Below are 18,799 nucleotides of genomic sequence, written 5' to 3' on the forward strand. Positions count from 1 at the left end.
TGTCGTGAGCTATTACTATTATTTCGTTTCATTTTCTCATTTATTGCTGTTTATTTTTGTGGTGTATGCCACACTAATGGGCAAAAACCGAAAGAGTGTGGTGTGTATCTGATACTACTATTATTATATAGAAATCTACATTGTAAGTGAGAAAAATGAAATAATTGTCACTTTTAAAGAAGTACTACATTTATAATAATTGCCAGGACGGGTCGTAGATCATTGATGAAACAATACCTATTAAAATAGTTTTTATATTATAAATATAGTCAGAATAATTAAGTACGGTGTATATCTGGTAATTCTATTATTACATAGAAATCTACATTATAAGTGACAAAAATAAAATTACTGTCACTTTTAAAGAAATACTACATTTATAATAAAATGCAAGGACGAGTCGTAGATCATCCATGAAACAATACCTGTTAAAATATAATAGTTTTCAATTTAGTTTAAATTATAGTCAGAATAATTAAGTACATTCCGTTGCAATTCTGAAAACTGCCATCATTTATCATATATGTATGTGTTACAATTATGGTTGGACACAACTATCGGGTCGCAATTATAGCAATTAGAAAATGGTCAAATTACGGGAACATTATTATAACATAACTACATTAAGGTGCGTCCACAATGAAAACTTGTACAGTTTAATTGAATACTAATAATATCTCCGGACAATTCATATAGCGCCATCTAGTCCCGAGATAAGCGGAGCATGTGTTATGGGTACTAGGGGGACTGATATTTAGACACATTTCTAAGTACAAACACACTATGTGAGGAATCGAACCCGAGACCACCGAAAGTGAGGTGGTGAGCTGAACGGACCACCGAGGTCAACAAAATATATAGGGTTGTTTACTTTTATATATACGGTGGGTATCCTATTGTTAAATTACGTTCAGAAATTTGTACAGTGACTAGGAGTTACCTAGTACTTACAATCTAGCTTCTCCACCTACCGTACTTTTCGATATAGAAATAGCCAATTTTCGTCTTCGTGACCATCAATCTTCACGTCAAATTAAAATTACACGATAGCTTTCCGAGCGTTCCTGGTCTAATGGGTCGAACACCGACATGGCATGTAGAAGAACCTTGTATTGACGACGTGCCTCTAAATGCATTATAATAGTGCGGTGCAAATCTGCTCCAAGCACAGCATTACCGAGTAAAAGCTGACCCTCAAACGATAAACTCAGGGTTGTCAACTATAAAACATTTAGCCTCGTACGAAGATTAAAATATTATTTCGAACCGGCAACAGCGAACGATACACGGAGACTATTAATTTCTTCTTTCACATATATGTAGGTACTTACACTTAGAGCTTTTAAACAGAACTGGACTGTCCACACAATAACGTGTTTCTATTTAAAGACAATAGGTACGACTATTATGGTCAAATCAGAATTTATACCTTGTCCCCAAAATTAAACATGACTACATCAAACTACTAGAACTAAGTGCGAACCAACTAGCAGTGCCATCAGTGTAAAGTCGTATCTGTCAGGCAGGAATGGGCAGTCAGTCGCTCCATAAGTCCTTCCGCGGGTTTGAAGTGCCATTTGCACTCTATCATTCGTTGAAGCTGCACAAGCCAGCTGCGGCCAACAGCATTAGAATAGTTATATAAAAAAAGGATTCTCGAACGATTGGCATCCCTGTACAAACTATCGCATTTATCATGTCAAGTGAGACAGTGGCCGTCTGGCTGTCGGCACGGTCGGTCGTTGGATATGTCGTCATGTTTCAGGGCCCGCCGAATATACGCTTGCAATTCATTCAGTACCTACACCGCGAATTCACGACATAGTTTGGAAAGTACTGCCCTAATGTAATAATAGATGGCCAAGTGCAATATATAAATAGTATAAAACAAAGTCATTGTTTTGCTGTCTGTTTTACTTCTTCTTACCTGCACAATGGATTTTGATAATGTTATCTTTAAAGAATTTCTTCTGAAATGTTTATATGTATTTGTTATCCGCAACTGCGTTCGCGTCGAATTTAACTTTCTTTTTTTTTTAAATAAATAAAATCTCTAAAATAAAAGGAGCATAAGTTTCTCCTTATAATATTAGCTATTTGAAAGTGAAAGTACCGTCAAAATCGGTCCAACCGTTTCAGAAATTAGCAAAAACGAACAGACACAAAATTTTATTTACTTAACATTTTTATGTACTACTACTATTTCTACTTCAATATGCATTTAGTCCGAATCTGCTAATTTAATGATGACATTACAAACAGTCGATTAAATTTTTTTTATTACTAGCTTTTGCCCCCGCCTCGCTGACGTTAATTTATCCCCTTAGGGGTGGAATTCATCAAAATCCTTACTTAGGAGATGCCTACGTCATAGTAGCTTTATACATGCAACGTCTCAGCCCAATCGGTTTAAAATTGACAAAGTTTCATACAAACTTTCATCCCCTATTTTATCCCCTTGGGGGTATAATTAATAAAAATCGTTTCTTAGCGGATGCCTCCGTCATAACATCTACCTGCATGCCAAATATCAGCCCGATCCGTTCAGTGGTTTGGGCTGTGCGTTGATAGATCACTATGTCTGTCACCTTTGCGTTATATATATTTAGATATATAGAAGGTGAACAAGTGCGAACCTTATCAAATTTAAAATACTTTTTTACTTAAAAAATTCAATGAATAAAGGGCATCGTAATCCATAGTTCAGTGGGTTGTATACGCGACTGAAACACGTTGAAAATTGTGGTTAGCCACAACTATCGCGCTCCAGTTCAGCGAATCAAGGAATGAAATTACAATGTTTATGATATATTTCCCTTCCACCTCGCATGCTTTCATTGGGGAGGTTATGCATCTATTATGGCAAATATATTTCAGTGTTTTTGTTCTATTGTACATGTATTTATTATATTTGGCGCACAAATGTATTATAATTGGCGCGCTTTCTAAAAAAACACCCATTCGAGTCTCCCTTAAAGTCTAAATAATAATTATATTTTTAAACAAGCTATCCAATTACGCAGGTACTGAATTTTTTTTTCAATACAATACAGCAATATTATACGTTGATAACATAATATCGAATATATTATTACGTAAAATCACCTGAGAATCAATAATATTAATTACAAACAAAAAAAAGGTATATTTCTGTTGAAATTTGTACTTTAGAGTTACACTAATTACGAAAACAAAATACTCTTTTATCTACAAAAAAAGTGCTTATAAAAAAAAGGTTGTAATATAAAATGGCAGCTAGCATTTTTAATAGTATTATTAACTCCATAATATTTATATTCAGTCAACGGCACTGTCCCGTGTGTTAATTAAAATTGTTTAGGCGATGTCAGCCAAAATGGATGAAATAATTTTATTTTATAATCTGTCCCATCTTAAAACGTTGCGTCTATTTTACCTTAAAGCTACAAGTACTGTTGAAAGCACCGTGGATCTCGCCTAATTTATACTAATAGATAAAGCTCAAATTTGTTTGTTTAAGCCTCCTAATCTCTGGTAGAAAGTTAGAATACTCTTTTCGCATTTTATAACGTAATTATTGACGAGGGTTCTAGATCAAAAACTTTGAATGAATACTAAGCGCAAATAAATAGAGTCTGCAGTAGATGCGACTGTGGGTCGACGGATTAGTATAGAAACCACAGTATATGATTAGTAACGACATATGTTTGTACTTACCCGTTTTTGTTGTAAAAAGCAGTGCATGGCCTGTGTCACGTCCGCGGCGTGGATAGAGTTGTGGTATGGGTTTGTGCTGTGGTACCCTTCCTCGATCATGGTAAACAGCTTCCACACTTTAGCCGCGTCCAGGTTGAAGTGTGATATAAGTCCATATTTGTGGAACAGATGAACACACAGCACCGGCAGACAGCGACCTGTTACAACATAATTAATTAATTACCAAGCCGTATAGCATCAGCAATATACCATATGGGAAAGATGATTTGGTTAAAAAGTAATTTGACATGTCCACATTTACCTGCGCATATTTAAGTTCTATCTGACATCACACAAACAGATAATTTTGATTTATTTCCGTATTTCAATCAGAGTAGACCTTTGGCTAATCGGAGTAATACATGAATACATACATTAGAATACATAGCTCATTGGAACAAATTATAATCCACTAAGTTAACGGTCTAACTCAAAGTAAGGGGTTACCGTCGCCTATATACATAAACAGCACCACGATTACGCATGAACATGGGATGCCCGTGGCACTGCTAATGTTTTGGCATACCAGAGGGCACATCACACGACAATCTGAAATAGGCGAAACAAAAGGCCCATGTTGAGGACTTTCTACAAAATATACTTCAAGAAGGAATAATACGGTAAATAATTATATTGAAATACTTAAACAAAGTAGAACATTCAATTTAATGAAAAAATGAAAGTACAATAATAATATAATATATTATATATAAAAATAGACATGGCATAATATTCTATATGTAAATAATAACAGTGTGCAAAGAGTTTTCAACAACTTATACGCTATCTACAATACACAAGCCCCGTCACGTTAAGGTTAACATGTAACGTATAGTTGGACCGGTAGGTATGCGTCTGACAGTGAAAAATCATTGTACTATAGTAAAGTTTACGACTGCAAATATTGAATTTGTTGCAGTAAATTGTAACTATGCTTATATTTACCATGTAGTAGTGTGTTTGAAGTGCAATTATGATACTTAAATTTAATCTCACATATTTAAGTAAATATTTGTAAGTTTGTTCGTATTGTACGCGCTGCCATACCGTTTATTCCATTGCTATACGACTTTGTTAATTTATTGCGCGGGACGGTTATAGACACCGTACGATTAACTTAAGCAGTAATGCAAATAGGTGGCGCGAGTGGTATCGGTGAATTTATTCGAAAGAACATTTCTGTAATTCTTTGTGTTTTGTTTATATTAACATACTACATATCCCTTGTAACTCAACATGTATATTTCAAACAATGAATGAATTGCTCAAATCAGTGTAATGGTTTCAGACTTTATTATATTCGCAACAAAATCAGCTCCCTCTCTATTTATTATAATAATATGGAAGTATACATGCCTGTTACTCGCGAGTTTGCCTGCACTTTAAAAAGTATAAAGTTTGTTTATCTACAGGGGATTGATAGAGGGTTTCCTTTCCCTTTCTGTATTGCACTATATAATTCCCCACACCATGTATAAAATATAATATATGTATATACAAGATAATAAGTTGTTCATGTTGCCTCATGCTACCTTTAATCATGCCTGCGGTAGCAACTACAGAACATTGTGATTTAGAACAGTCGTTGGCAAGATATTTTAAATAATTAGCCTATTAAACAGCAATGGAAACACAAATAACAAAATGCAATACAAATTAGTGTTTTTTAAGAGAACTCGACCCAATAGACATAAGGAAAAAACATTAAATTGCTAAAGTTTTTGAAACGAGCCAAAGAAATAATCCAATATAATTTATATTGGCCAAAACGTAAACAGAGGAACGGTTACGGAGAAGGAAATTTTGTAGACTCGCGGCGCGGAACGCGGTCCGAATCATCAGTCTAGTTTGGTTGAAATTCAAATTAAATTATATTGCTTATTATCTTTAAGGAGAGCCACTAAAGTTATAAGAAATAGTCAATTCCAATCCTGAAGAAACTAAACTATATCTATGTAGCTAATTTTAATGCCATGTATACAGTCATTTATACAAAATTTATAAACAAAACTGCATAAAGTACAATACATAATATTAGATATATTTTCTATCGCTCAAAAAGAAAATGTACCATAATATGTACGAGAAAGCACCTCTTTAGAATTTTCATTCCTACGCCTTTGTGCCATTTGTTAGTTTGTATTCACACAAAATATAAAATATGTAAAGTTGTACAACATTTGTTTGAAAAGTGCAACATCCAAGTTTGTTGCCATACTTCTCGGCTGAATCTGCATTTCGAATGTCGCTGTAGAATTGTAGAGAATCACATTTAAATAGTGTTTATCTTTAGTTTACTTAAATAAAACTTTTATTTATTGTTACGAAATAAACGTTTTATTCACGTAAATTTATTGTATATATTATTGGTTTTAATTTTTTTCCGATGGACAGATTAGAAAACGTCCGCATTAAAATAAAATGACAAGGATCTAACGAATATTTAGGAATATGTGCTAATTATTTACGCTACTTTACTGCTAGCTACTGGCGACAGCATCAACGCACTAACTAGTTTGCTATTTGGTAAATTTTCAAATTATTAGCATATTACCTATGGTGTTAATATTGGTAATTTGATATCAACGTACTATGCTAATTTATCCTATGCTTATTTTAGTTTATTTAAAAAAAATTGCTACGATAAATTTGACGATGGCTGTGCGGCAGTTTAAACACCATGCCACTTCCATAAAGTCACAAGTACTCAGCAGTACACATATTTGTTTGCTATATATGTTTTAATATATTATCTAAAATATAAAACAAAATGTTTATGAGTACTTTAGCACACATAGTACAACCTGTCTAGTATCCTTCGAACATGTTTTGATGTTAAATTTCGTTTTTTATATTTCCCTATTTGGTACTGTTGAAGTAAAAGAGAGCCTAATATAAATGCGTAAGCGAGTTTAGCTCCTTTGTTACGCATTCACACCTTAACGGCATAACTAATCTTTATAAAATTTGCCATATACGTATCGTTTTGGACGGCGGCGAAGGACGTAGGTTCCTTTTTGTCTCAGTCCATCATGCTGACATGGACAAGGTAGTCACAGCCGAAATTGGTATAATAGGTAAGATTTAAAAAATTTTTTGCATAAGAAAGTAGTACATAAAACCATGTGTGTCTTCTATTAAAAATGTAGTGGTATAGTAAAAAGATAATAACGTTTTTAATATCAAGTGAGACAAATAATAATAAACTGGGATTACGACGTCTATTCACCGTAGACAGCTTGACCGAGTTGGTATTACCTAGTTTAAATTTAAATAAAATCACCTTAATTTGGACAGCAGACTTTTGTGAGTTTTGCAGAACGTGGTTGCAATAATATCTCCGTTTGCCGTGTGGTTGACAGAGTGAAATATCATAATGTCTAAACATATATTATTTTCCTTTAAATCATCAAAACGATTTAATCTATTTGTTCTCATTCTATAATAATTAATTATTTAAGAAACTGAAGTTAAAAGTATTTTATACATACTTTCAGAGAGTAAAGTAGATAGTATTCTATGGAAAAAAACGATATTAAGTGGAAAACTGTATTTAAAAGGAAAAATAATAAAAAGTCCCATCAACTATGTATTTCATTAGGCAGTAGCAAGTTTCTGAATGCAAAGATAACTTTAACTTTATTACCCAGCAAGAACATAACTTATACGATGAAAGCAATTTTCTAAATGTATATGTATATTATTGTATTTTATACAATAATCATAAATATATATCATGCTACATTTCACCATTACTATATACAGGTGTTCTTGCACGCATAAAACTATTTAATGGAGAACTTTCTGATGCAAATTGGTTGAACAAAATGTTGTACATACTACGTTATTTGAATTGTTAAAGGTCATATTGAAGCGGACGTAATGTTCAGTAGTAATTGTAGATGAAAGCTGTCGCAAAAGTACCCACGGGAGCATTCGAATGGAGTGTTGAACAATTTTCTACCTGTTGCTTTGTCAGATTCTTGTTGAAAAAATGCCTCGCCATTGTAACTTGTTTTTAGGCGTTTCAATACCAAAATGGTACTTCATAATTTGACTCGTGGCTGCTTATTCTTATGTAATGCGGCAATTACACTAATTCTCCACTTAGTTTAATGGAGTCAGTTTTTTTTACTCATTTATTAATTGTATTTTGCAGCATTGTTCACACGTAACATATTACTTGCTGAGATTTTACAGTTTAACAAATGCGAATATTTTGTATCCTTTAATGAAGAAACTTAAATACAAAGAATAAATTAATAACATTTCATGCCAAAATAGAGCAGAGCCTGCACTACAAGTAGATTATTGGTTAATCTATTTTAATTACAATAAAGATTTTTACCTCTGTACTTGATTAAATTTGTAGACTTGTTTACTTTTTATTTGTAACTATAAACATTACGTAAGACTTAGATAGAATTTGCAAATGCATAGTAATTGATAATGTCCATTCACATATTAGAGATAATTATGATGTCTTAATTAATCGTGTTATAAACAAATAAATTCATTTATAGTTTAATAAAACGAAAGATTGTAATAATTGTGGTATCCGTCATACTTGTGAACAGATGCTCCTTGTAGAAACTGGATTGCTCTGTTACGGATGCTGATTAGATTATTTCCTTTTGACAAAAATACAATAGCATACATGCTTAATTTAACATGTACAAACTCATTTCAAAATAATAAGAGCTGAGTTTCTTGTAGTTCTTCTTAGCTCGTAAGCACTCCAAACTGACGGTGGATTTGACATGTCATACGAGTGTGTAATACGCCTGCATGAATAAAGATATTTTCTATTGATGTGGTATTATTTGAATATTGAAGGGTTACCCTGTTATAAACTGTACATGTGACATATGCTGTATGATATTTACTGTTTTCCAATGTCAATGTCAATTTTTAAAAGGCTGAGTGTAAAGGTAATTGAATATTGAAAAATTACAGAAACGTCCTTTCAAATAGATTTCCCGGTACGACACGCGCGCCGCTCTGTAAGTTAATTATACCTATAACCTTCATACAAGTGCGAACAATTAGTTTATCCAGTTTTATAGCAATAGGATGAACGCAGCGACAGCGCACAAATATAAAAAACCTAATGGATATTGATTTTAGAAACTCTGTTATTAAAATAAAATAATATAATTCGTTATAGATCTTGCTTGAAGTTAAAAATAGAGTGAAAGTTTAAAAGAAACTAATAGAAAACAATACATTAATGTACAAGGAGTACTATTTTTAGAGTTAAAACATGATAATAAAATCCAACTCGTCCCAGTACAGGATAGATTTACATTAAGCAACATGGGCTCAACACTTTATCTCCTAGTCTCGCTTGCGACATATACGTACGTGACCTATTTTAAGTAAGTCTAATACTCAATCATGCAATTGCAGTACCCCCGTGACTATAGTCTAATACGTGAAGCACTTGCAAAGTGTACATTGAAAATGTAACTAGACATTAACTAATTTACTGAACGAGCTTCAGTGTACTCTGGATGTATTTTAACGGAATGAGTTGACTGACGCAAAGGCTTTTAGTTAGAATCATTCTGGAGTTTACTTACTTGTTACGATTTACTCGTATATCTTATCTTATCTTTGTAATTTACTAGTAACAAACTATATTTAGATTGTAAAATTTACTTTTTTAATATATTATATATAATAATATTTTTATATCAAATTTTTTATTATCAACATGACGTGAACTGTTTTGCAAAATTTTAAACACTAGTTTATATTATTTTTCTTACGCTATTATGTAATAAACGTTGGTTATTATATAATAGTATAAGAATATACCTACTCATATTTACATGGCATAAAATTGAAATAATACATTAACGATTAATTCCAAATATGGTGGTTGATATCGGTCAATTCAACAACATAATATTTAATAATTGAAATTATTGTAATAAAATCTTCAGCATTAGTAATGTGTTCATTTTATATCAGGGGTGTCAAATAATTACCTTTAATTATATAGTTACAAATTGTAGAATGTATAAAACATATATAATTAAATTCTAACCTGTCAATTCCAAATTATATAACTACAATAACAATAACATTACAATATAATTGTTATTCAACGTTGGAGATCGAGATCTCGAAGCATTAATATAAAATTATTTATAGCCATTTAATTGGTAACGCCTAACGACGTGAGACTCGAGGCGTAAATAAATTATACAATAATTACACGATCGGATTCTGTAATAAAAATAAAAACTTATTTATTCGAAATAAGTTTTGTCGCAAATTGAAAACGTATGGTGCTACGAACGAACAGTAATATTATATTTGTCTCTACATATATATAATAAAATAATATGAATCGCTGTCTGTATATAACAGTAATAATAACAACCATGGACAATTCACATAGCGGCACGTAAGCAGAGCTTCTATTACGTAGTACTGGTCAACTGATAATAAAAATAACCTTTTTTTTTAATTACATACATAATTTAAAATCACCCAGACCGGTACAAGCAATCATATTCAAGAATACAAATTATTGCACCGTACGAGGAATCGAATATCGATACCGTTAACGTCGCAAGTAAAGCGGTGTGCTAAACGGCTAACCAACCAAGGCCGCCTTACATATAATACATGTACACCCGGGCGAAGCCGGAGCGAGTAGCTAGTTTATAAATAAAACAATCTGTCTGAAAACAATTAATGTTACGTTGTTATTAAGCATCTCTGTATTTCCCAAAGGTTGGACTGGTAAAGAACGTATATTGTATTACCCGTAAAATGAGATACAATTTGTGGGTCAATAATGCTTATATAAATATATTTACGGTATACATTTACAGCAGTGTAAAAAAATATATAAACAATTGTAAACAAATCAGGTATTATAATATAGTCTTGACTCTACTACGAATCTCTACAAGAAACTTCAAGCAAAGGTTTTGATATCTATACTAATATCATAAAGAAAGAATGGCTTTTATAATGAGCAAAGTAAACTCTGGAACCACAGTAGCGATTTGAAAAATTCTTTGAACGTTACATTATTTCAAATTGAGATAGGCTATATATTATGTTAAAATATATATAATTCTAATAATGTTTGTCGGCTAAGTCGGACTGCACCCAGGCGAAGCGGAGCGGGCCACAAGTACTTTATTACCTACAGACATAAGTACCTTATGTTGTCGTAGGTTAATACAAATAAACTATGGTGTACATATTATAAAAGCAAATAAAACTCTATATATAAAATACATACATATATTATCATTATAACCGCATGAGGACCAGCGAGTAGTAGATAATTATAATAAAATCATTAAATAATCCGCATTAAATAATAAATTGAATTTCCATTATATGTGGTAAATACTTACATTCAAAGAGAAATCAATGTATTATAGCGGATTATTCAATGATTTTATTACAATTACTTATTTACTATTAATTGTTAAACCTTAGTGTTACACTAATTAGTTAGTACTTGACGGCCTGTGATCTAGTGGTTTTGTCCTACCGCCTTCTTCCGATGGTCGCGATTGGGGTACCTCGCACGGCCAAACATTTATATACATGAGTATGATTGTTTGTAGCGGTCTGAGTGTTTTCTATGTATGATATTTAAGTATTTACAAAAAAGTGGATATATGCATTTATAGCAGGTGACTACCCATAAAACAAGTTCAGCTTAGATAGCGCTATGTGAATTGTACTTTGATATTATTATTATTAATATATATAAAAGTATTAATAAATCACAGGTACCTGCCTATCTGCTAAAATAAAAAGGCAATATTATTTTACAAACAAATAAAATGTTTATTATCTTTACTGATATTACAAAAGTGAAAAAATACACGTCCTTTTGTGACTTAACGGCTTAACCAATTTTCATTAGAATCGCCACGTATGAAATATACGGCTTGGACATTTCATCAATGCCAATCAAAGTAATGTAGTCCATTATACGAAACGATAACGTAGAATCCAGTGGGGTGTATATATACAGTGTTTTAATTTAAATTGCATTCCTCTTTTTCACTGATAGTATTAAAAAAGGAAAGAAAATGCAGTTATTCGATTCCGAATGGATTACAAACAAATAAATATTTACAGTCTTTCCGTTTAAATAGTATTTCTCTTTTACAGAGCAAAAGGCAATGCAATAGGAACTCGACCGTAATCCAGGCTGCGACGGTACACAAAAACTACAAACAGTCTCCCAACAGGGATAAGACCGCTATTGTACTCGCACTTCATTTTATTTATCTCTGTATTTTCCTTTGGTAATGTTATATAGGTATATAGAAACTTCGCGTCAGAATGTTAGTCTGAAACTCTGGAGTAATTTAACCAATATTTAGGAAATTTAGCTCACTGCTAAATTAACTAATTTAATTCGACTTACGAGGATAATATAATTTTAATACCAATAAGTAATCAATATGATGTATTAAGAATTAACAAGGATTGAGCAAATAATATCAGCTAGTTTATGTTTTGTATTTTCCATATTAAGTTATAACATTTTTTCCATTTCATCAATAGTAAGTTGTAATACTTCACGTGAGGTAGGTACAGAACTACTCTTATTATAGTGATACTTAAAATTTTTTTTTTAATATAATAATAAAAAGAAAACACTCCCTACCATGCTTTTAACATGAATCTATATATACTGTATTATTTATAACAACAAAACCTTAACAACCTTCACACTTTACATTACATGAATTATGGTCGAATTCCGACGACCACTCTTAACAACACACCACGGGGACATATCGCTGTGTATATTTCAATTTGTTACAAACAAACAAATAGAAATTATAGCTAAATCGTTAGGTAATGAATGACCATGCCGATTCTCGAAGGAACAATAGCACATAAACTGAAACTAAATAACTTACAAAGATAGTTGATGCAGAAACTACAACCCAGCGACTAGAACATGATATTTGAATGGATACAAACTTTGATTAAATACAGCTTCATGAACACTTTTATATTGTCATTTTGCAATTCCATAGCAGAGGTAGGAGTGATTTTACCTGCAGAACATTTCGACAGCTAGTTAGTTCTTTAATGCTCGTAATTGACAAAGTAGTTCAAATTTAAACTCATTTTAAAAGCACCATTGTGATCACTGTTTAAAACTTTTATGTAGTCATATTTTTATTTCTATAATATTATTTACAGAGAAGATCGACATTTCATTTTTTCGCACATTAGTACGAATTTCACAAATTGTCATAAGAACTTTTATATTGTCCTCCTCATATAATTGCAGAAGTCGGAATGTAGTTAAGCGCAGTTAACTCGATATTTAGTTTTTTAAATTGTTCACAAAGTACATAGGTTCAACTACAACGAAGTATGAAATTCTCAAAGCTATAATCATTGTCATAAACATTTTTATACTGTCATCTTCATACAATTGTGCAACTGAGTTCAGAATTCATCTGCATCATTTGACGTTTAGTTTTTTATAGTCCATACAGTAGATACCACTATTCTAAACTTTATGAACATAAACTGTTACTGGTTGATAATGTGAGTTTCTATAGGCGTATCGAATGTTCGTAAATAATTTTTCAGTCTATTTATTGCAATATAATAAAAAAGCAATTATTCCATAAATAATTAATATAATATTATTGTTTAGTTTAGTTTAGAAAACGAAATGTAGCGACTGTTGTAAAAGTAACTAACGATTTATTAATAGTGAGACGGTAAACAAAAATAATTCGATACGACAAGCGACTAATCGCCGCGCAAATTCACCAGCGTGCGCTGTCCGGGCTACACACAATCGTCAAGGTTGCAAGTAAAACTTATTAGATAGAATTTTGTAAGGTGTGACATAAGCAGGTATACGATATGTCCGTGGACGCGTAATGACGCGTTACATTAACATTGTCACCGCACGACGCAAATGTGTACGATTGTTTCGTACATGCTAATTGTGCATTGTAATGTAAAGTGGCTGCTGTAACTAAACATTCTGTGGAACTGCTCTAACAAATGGACAATAACATTTTTCAATTATGTCCGCTGTGTTCTTGAGGAATTTTTAGATGTAAATCCACCAGCAAGCACGCTCCGAGGTGCTTATAAGGTGAGAAAATATTTGTGTATAGTAAACTAAGTGGGTCTATTGCCTATTGTTCTACGGCTACTATAATGGGAGATCATAACGATTATTACATTATTTACGCAAATTTTTATATTTCGTAATATATTCGTGCTATTTAAAATAATGTCAAAGTCTAGTTTTAAAATCGGATTAATGTCCAGAAGGGAAACTTGGCACGCGTGACCTGCTCTATATGTGTAACTCATTAGATTCGTCTTTTTTCATTCACTACATTTAGTCATTCACCTAAACTCTAATAGAGAGTTTTCGGACAACATTCCATTGCAGAATACATTTGAAAGAGTTGCAGCAAAAGTTTTATGTATTGGAGTTAAACATTAAAAATTATCTCGTAAACATTAGGTATATAAAATAAGTTAGTCAAATAACAGGATAAGATGATTGATAATCACCTTTTTCTTCGGAATTGCAATGCATGACTACTTTTCATATATCGTAAGCAACGGTTAGCACTTTCCATCAGATTGGCTGTTACTTGTTTGCCACTTTGATTTCATATAGAACATCATTAAAACCTGTATTAACTGCGTTTAAGCATAACAAACTGATTACATAGGGAATAAAGTTCCGAGTTTCCGTAAACATGACTAAAATATCGCACATAACACTCTACATACGCTGTCAGCGGAATTTTGACCGCTAATCTCATATCCCAATATGAACTGCGACTGGAATGAAATGGACAAACTACAAGTTGTGCAATTTCCATTTCAAACGAGATTACACGACGCCGCAGTTAAATATGAACAGCAGTTAATTTTCATACGTTCTGAAAGTACTAAAGTTGACTGAAAGCTAAAATTGGGTTTCTACATCATAATCATAAGGAGCAGGACATTGTTGACTACATACGGTACAGGAGTAATCTTATATTTAGGCTTACGCAGCTGGAGTCGAGTCACAACGCGAGTTTCAAGGCGTTCATGGCCCGGGTCCCCACTAACATATTGCCCACCTTCATGAAGGAGGACTACTGACTACACAGAGTACACAGATAGTCTACACTACGAGATGAAAGGTTGTATGGAAGTATCGCCATTTTTAAAGCCAGAAGACTGAACCTTATTTTTAAGATAAAAAAGCATATTTGGCTTTTATGGGGTTAGATTATTTAATATTTGGTCAAGGTCACTATTTTCGGCGGACGAAGTTGCGGATGCAGCTAATGTTACTAATATTATAAAGGCGAAAATTGTGAGTATGGGATGTTTGTTACTATTTTACGCAAAACTACTAAACTATCGGAAGGAAAATATTCAAACAAAAAAATCTTATCATAATCTGTACATTAATTTATGAACTACAACCCCAGACAGATACAGTCAGATTAAAAATGTTCATGTTTAAGATTTAATATAAATCCATCAAGTAGTTAATATAAACGGTTGCGTTGCACTTACCAGCTTGTTATGATTTTGCAAATGTTAAATGACTAAATATTTGCCCATTATCGTTAAGCTGTACATTTTAATCTGCTTCAAATGAGCATTGTTAATGCAAAACGTTACATAATTAATCCGCTGATCACGGGTCTACCTGTAGCTAGGACTTTATAATCTACCATTAAACAGCGTCGAATTATTGGGAACTTACAAAAACGATAATGATGGTACGTAAATTTATAAGAAAAAGGTTATCGTATTCAAAATTATAATATATCTTTAGGATATTGTTAGTGCGTTTTCAGAGGATCTTCCTCCCGCGTAGACTTAGATTGTAGAATGAACTGTCTACCGAAGTTTTATCTAGAGACGTCAGAATGGAGTTTTTCAAGAACGGTATATTGAAGTTTCTTAAGATATGGTAACGCGCACGTGGCAACACTGTTGTTTCAGGCGTCCCTAGGTTTATACGATTAGTATATAATCGTTTACCATCAGATGGACGTATGATCCATTGTTGTACAAAAAAAAATCGTAAGTGGAATTGTCTATGTTATATTATTGTATATACATTTAATGAGACCGTTATACTCGTTACAAGTCCATACACTATAATTGAAGTGTTAAAACAATGCTATATATACATAAAATAGTATATAACTTAGTCGTTTCGATACGTTAAATAGTCCACTTTTGCTCACATTTATGTATGTATTTAACAATCTTAATTATTTAACGTTGCAAGTACAGTAACGTATATATAATCTTCCCAGTGTGCTAGTTCAAACTTCATTAAACTGTTGAAGTTCAAGCTGACCGAGATATTTTTGAGTGGCCGCCATATCTTTTATTAGAATTCGGGTTAAAGCGCGAGACAGTTAATATATTTCAATAATATATTGTAAAACAGAAAACCTACGTATTAATTAAATTGATTTTCATCAAATTTTCTTACGGTAAAATGTAATCTATAGTTAAGGTTAAGATAGTTGAGACTGCATTCCATGTAGAAGTTTTTTTACATGATGTGTGTACCAGGTACATACAGACCGACGGATTCTGTCGATCTAATAAAGATTATATATATTATAGATAGTTTATTTTCAATATCTATGATGTACAGACACCGATCTACAACTTTATTATTTGTATAGATAGGAGGACATATTTCTTATACCTTTTTTTTTGTAGAAGCTTTGAATACTATGATATATTACGATTATATTTTTTGCCCAAATATGCAGAGCGGCGTCGCTTTCTCGGAACTATGTTATTAAAAGGACAATATTTTCTTAATTTTTATTTATTTTCTTTCATGCCTCGAAATATAAACTATGCATACGTATATTATAAATTCGACGGTGTGTATGTACTGTTATTTGGAATAATAATAGTTCGAAACTTTTTTGTTTGTATTTCTAACCGATGGGAATGAAAATAAAATATTTTTTTTATGTGGCATACTATAAAATGAGAATTGTACTTAAATTGTTATTGAAGTTAGCCCGTACACGAAAGTACAGAACAATAGATAAAAATGTTAACAATAATTATTTTGTGTTCCGTGACATTAATAAAATCCCCCAATAACAGATATTGTAGTTGATTACAATTTTTTATTATATTATATAAACAGAACTAATTAATATTTTTTATTCTATCACTGATTCGGAACGCACACTCATCATATGAAAATTGTGCAAGAAACTTGTATTAATTATTTTTGATTCAGAATTATATTTTTAGGAATTTTGAGTGAATACGTATATATAGTGTCAGAACATATTACCTGGCTGTATTAAGTTTTTTTTTTACAAAACCATTATTATCATTAAAAAACTGTTCTTGTAATAAGCTTTATTTGTAAACATATTTTCTAGCCTACATTATATTTGTGTAAATATATTATGAAGCAACAGTGAGGATATTCGATTATTTAGAGCATTACAAAACTAAGTTTCAGCAGTAAGATGAAAATACAGAGTAGTTTTACTTTAATACGTTTCAAGTTGTGAATAGTCTTTAATTTCATATTGAATTATAGCGCTTTGTTGCTTGGAAACGCTCCCGGTGCTTTGTAGGGATAGAAAATAAACAAGAATCTGCATTTCCTCCGATCACTCAAACTAACTCCGGAAAGATCCGCTGTACTCCGCTCCAGTTGCGTAACGTAATTGTACTTCTGTACTTACATATACAGGACGTAGTGTACTATTGATAATATTAAAATATTATCAGTAGTACATTAAAATATTATACATACTACGTACGTATTAATAAAGACTATTTACCCGCATCCCGTAGGCATATCCTGTGGATGGGAACGTGTACTGTGTACCGTGTAGCTTCAATCCATACAAATGTTATTATTTGTTACATTATATTATCAATCATATCAATTTTCGATACTGCCACAACACTATTTATGAATCGCAAAAAGCGGGCGACATAAGTAATGTCAAATTTATCTTCGAGATAAAAACAGACTATAGTTAACTATACAATCCGGCGTTTGTGGCGGGCAATGCAGACATGTATCGTATATTTAATAATTAATTTATTAGTTTATAAATGATACAATGCAAACTTAATTTATATTTATATAAATATTTGTGTATTACATCCTTGTTGCAGAATTTTAAAGACAAATTCATTTACTGAGGGTACAGTAGATCCAATATATTAGTTATAGTGCAATGTATGTTCTCTAAGTGATGATTTAGTAATTTATTATCAGTCCTATTCACCACTTAAATATAGTAAGACGAAACTATCGGAACAAAGCGCAATAAACCAGCGTTTCAATTCAAATAAAAGCGAGCAGTTTGCTACAGACTGTAACAGAAACTGTAAATAAATTGAATTATAGTATTTGTGACGAACAATTTTCCTCGAGACGTTGTTCTTAAATACTATTGCTTCGGTTTGAATTGTTAATACTCTCCATTAGGTACACCTTGTATAAAGCTGTTCCGATTGCAATTTTTCAAACAGACAGTAGGTATTATTGTTAATAGGCGTACATCTGAGCCCACGCTGCGAAGCATTGCGCAACTCTCTTTATAGTACCAAGAAAATGTTTTATTATTTACAACGCTGCAATCCTACAACTTTCAGTGGCCAACATATTATATTAATGAAGGGAAGCACTATTTAAAAAACCATTTTTGTTTTTGTAAGTGTCGCCATCTTAGCAAACTTTCCGTTTACAACTTTTTCTTCCAATGAAGTTGTTGGTAGTTTCCATTTAAAAAAGAACCTACGTTCAGTGAACTGCTAATTCAATTAAGGAAGAAAGATACATAAAAAAAAATCTTTTTCTAGGATATTGTGTTAACACTTTTTTACTTTATTTATTCCAATTGAGGTGCAACACTTTTGTATCGCCGTCTTTCCATTAGTCAATTAGTAGCCATTTATAAAAAAATATCTACTATGTGAGGTATAAAAAATGTATGGCATGAGAAAACGGGTATTCTCTTGAAGTTTATTTTTGGATAGACATGCGTCCTGCGGC

At 32.0% G+C, this 18,799-nt stretch overlaps 1 protein-coding gene across 1 annotated transcript in view; it reads right to left on the reverse strand.

Annotated features, from left to right (window-relative positions):
• The window catches only part of LOC131853035 (dual specificity calcium/calmodulin-dependent 3',5'-cyclic nucleotide phosphodiesterase 1C-like), a 125,190-nt gene that overhangs the window by 45,215 nt on the left and 61,176 nt on the right, over positions 1–18,799 (reverse strand). The window contains exon 5 of the mRNA XM_059203828.1: positions 3,697–3,893. Within this exon, the coding sequence (XP_059059811.1) occupies positions 3,697–3,893 (197 nt within the window). The remainder of the gene's footprint in view (positions 1–3,696; positions 3,894–18,799) is intronic.

This window comes from Achroia grisella, unplaced genomic scaffold (genome assembly GCF_030625045.1).
Source record: "Achroia grisella isolate CSIRO2021 unplaced genomic scaffold, CSIRO_AGI_Agris_v1 utg874, whole genome shotgun sequence".
In the NCBI taxonomy this organism is placed as follows: domain Eukaryota; kingdom Metazoa; phylum Arthropoda; class Insecta; order Lepidoptera; family Pyralidae; genus Achroia; species Achroia grisella.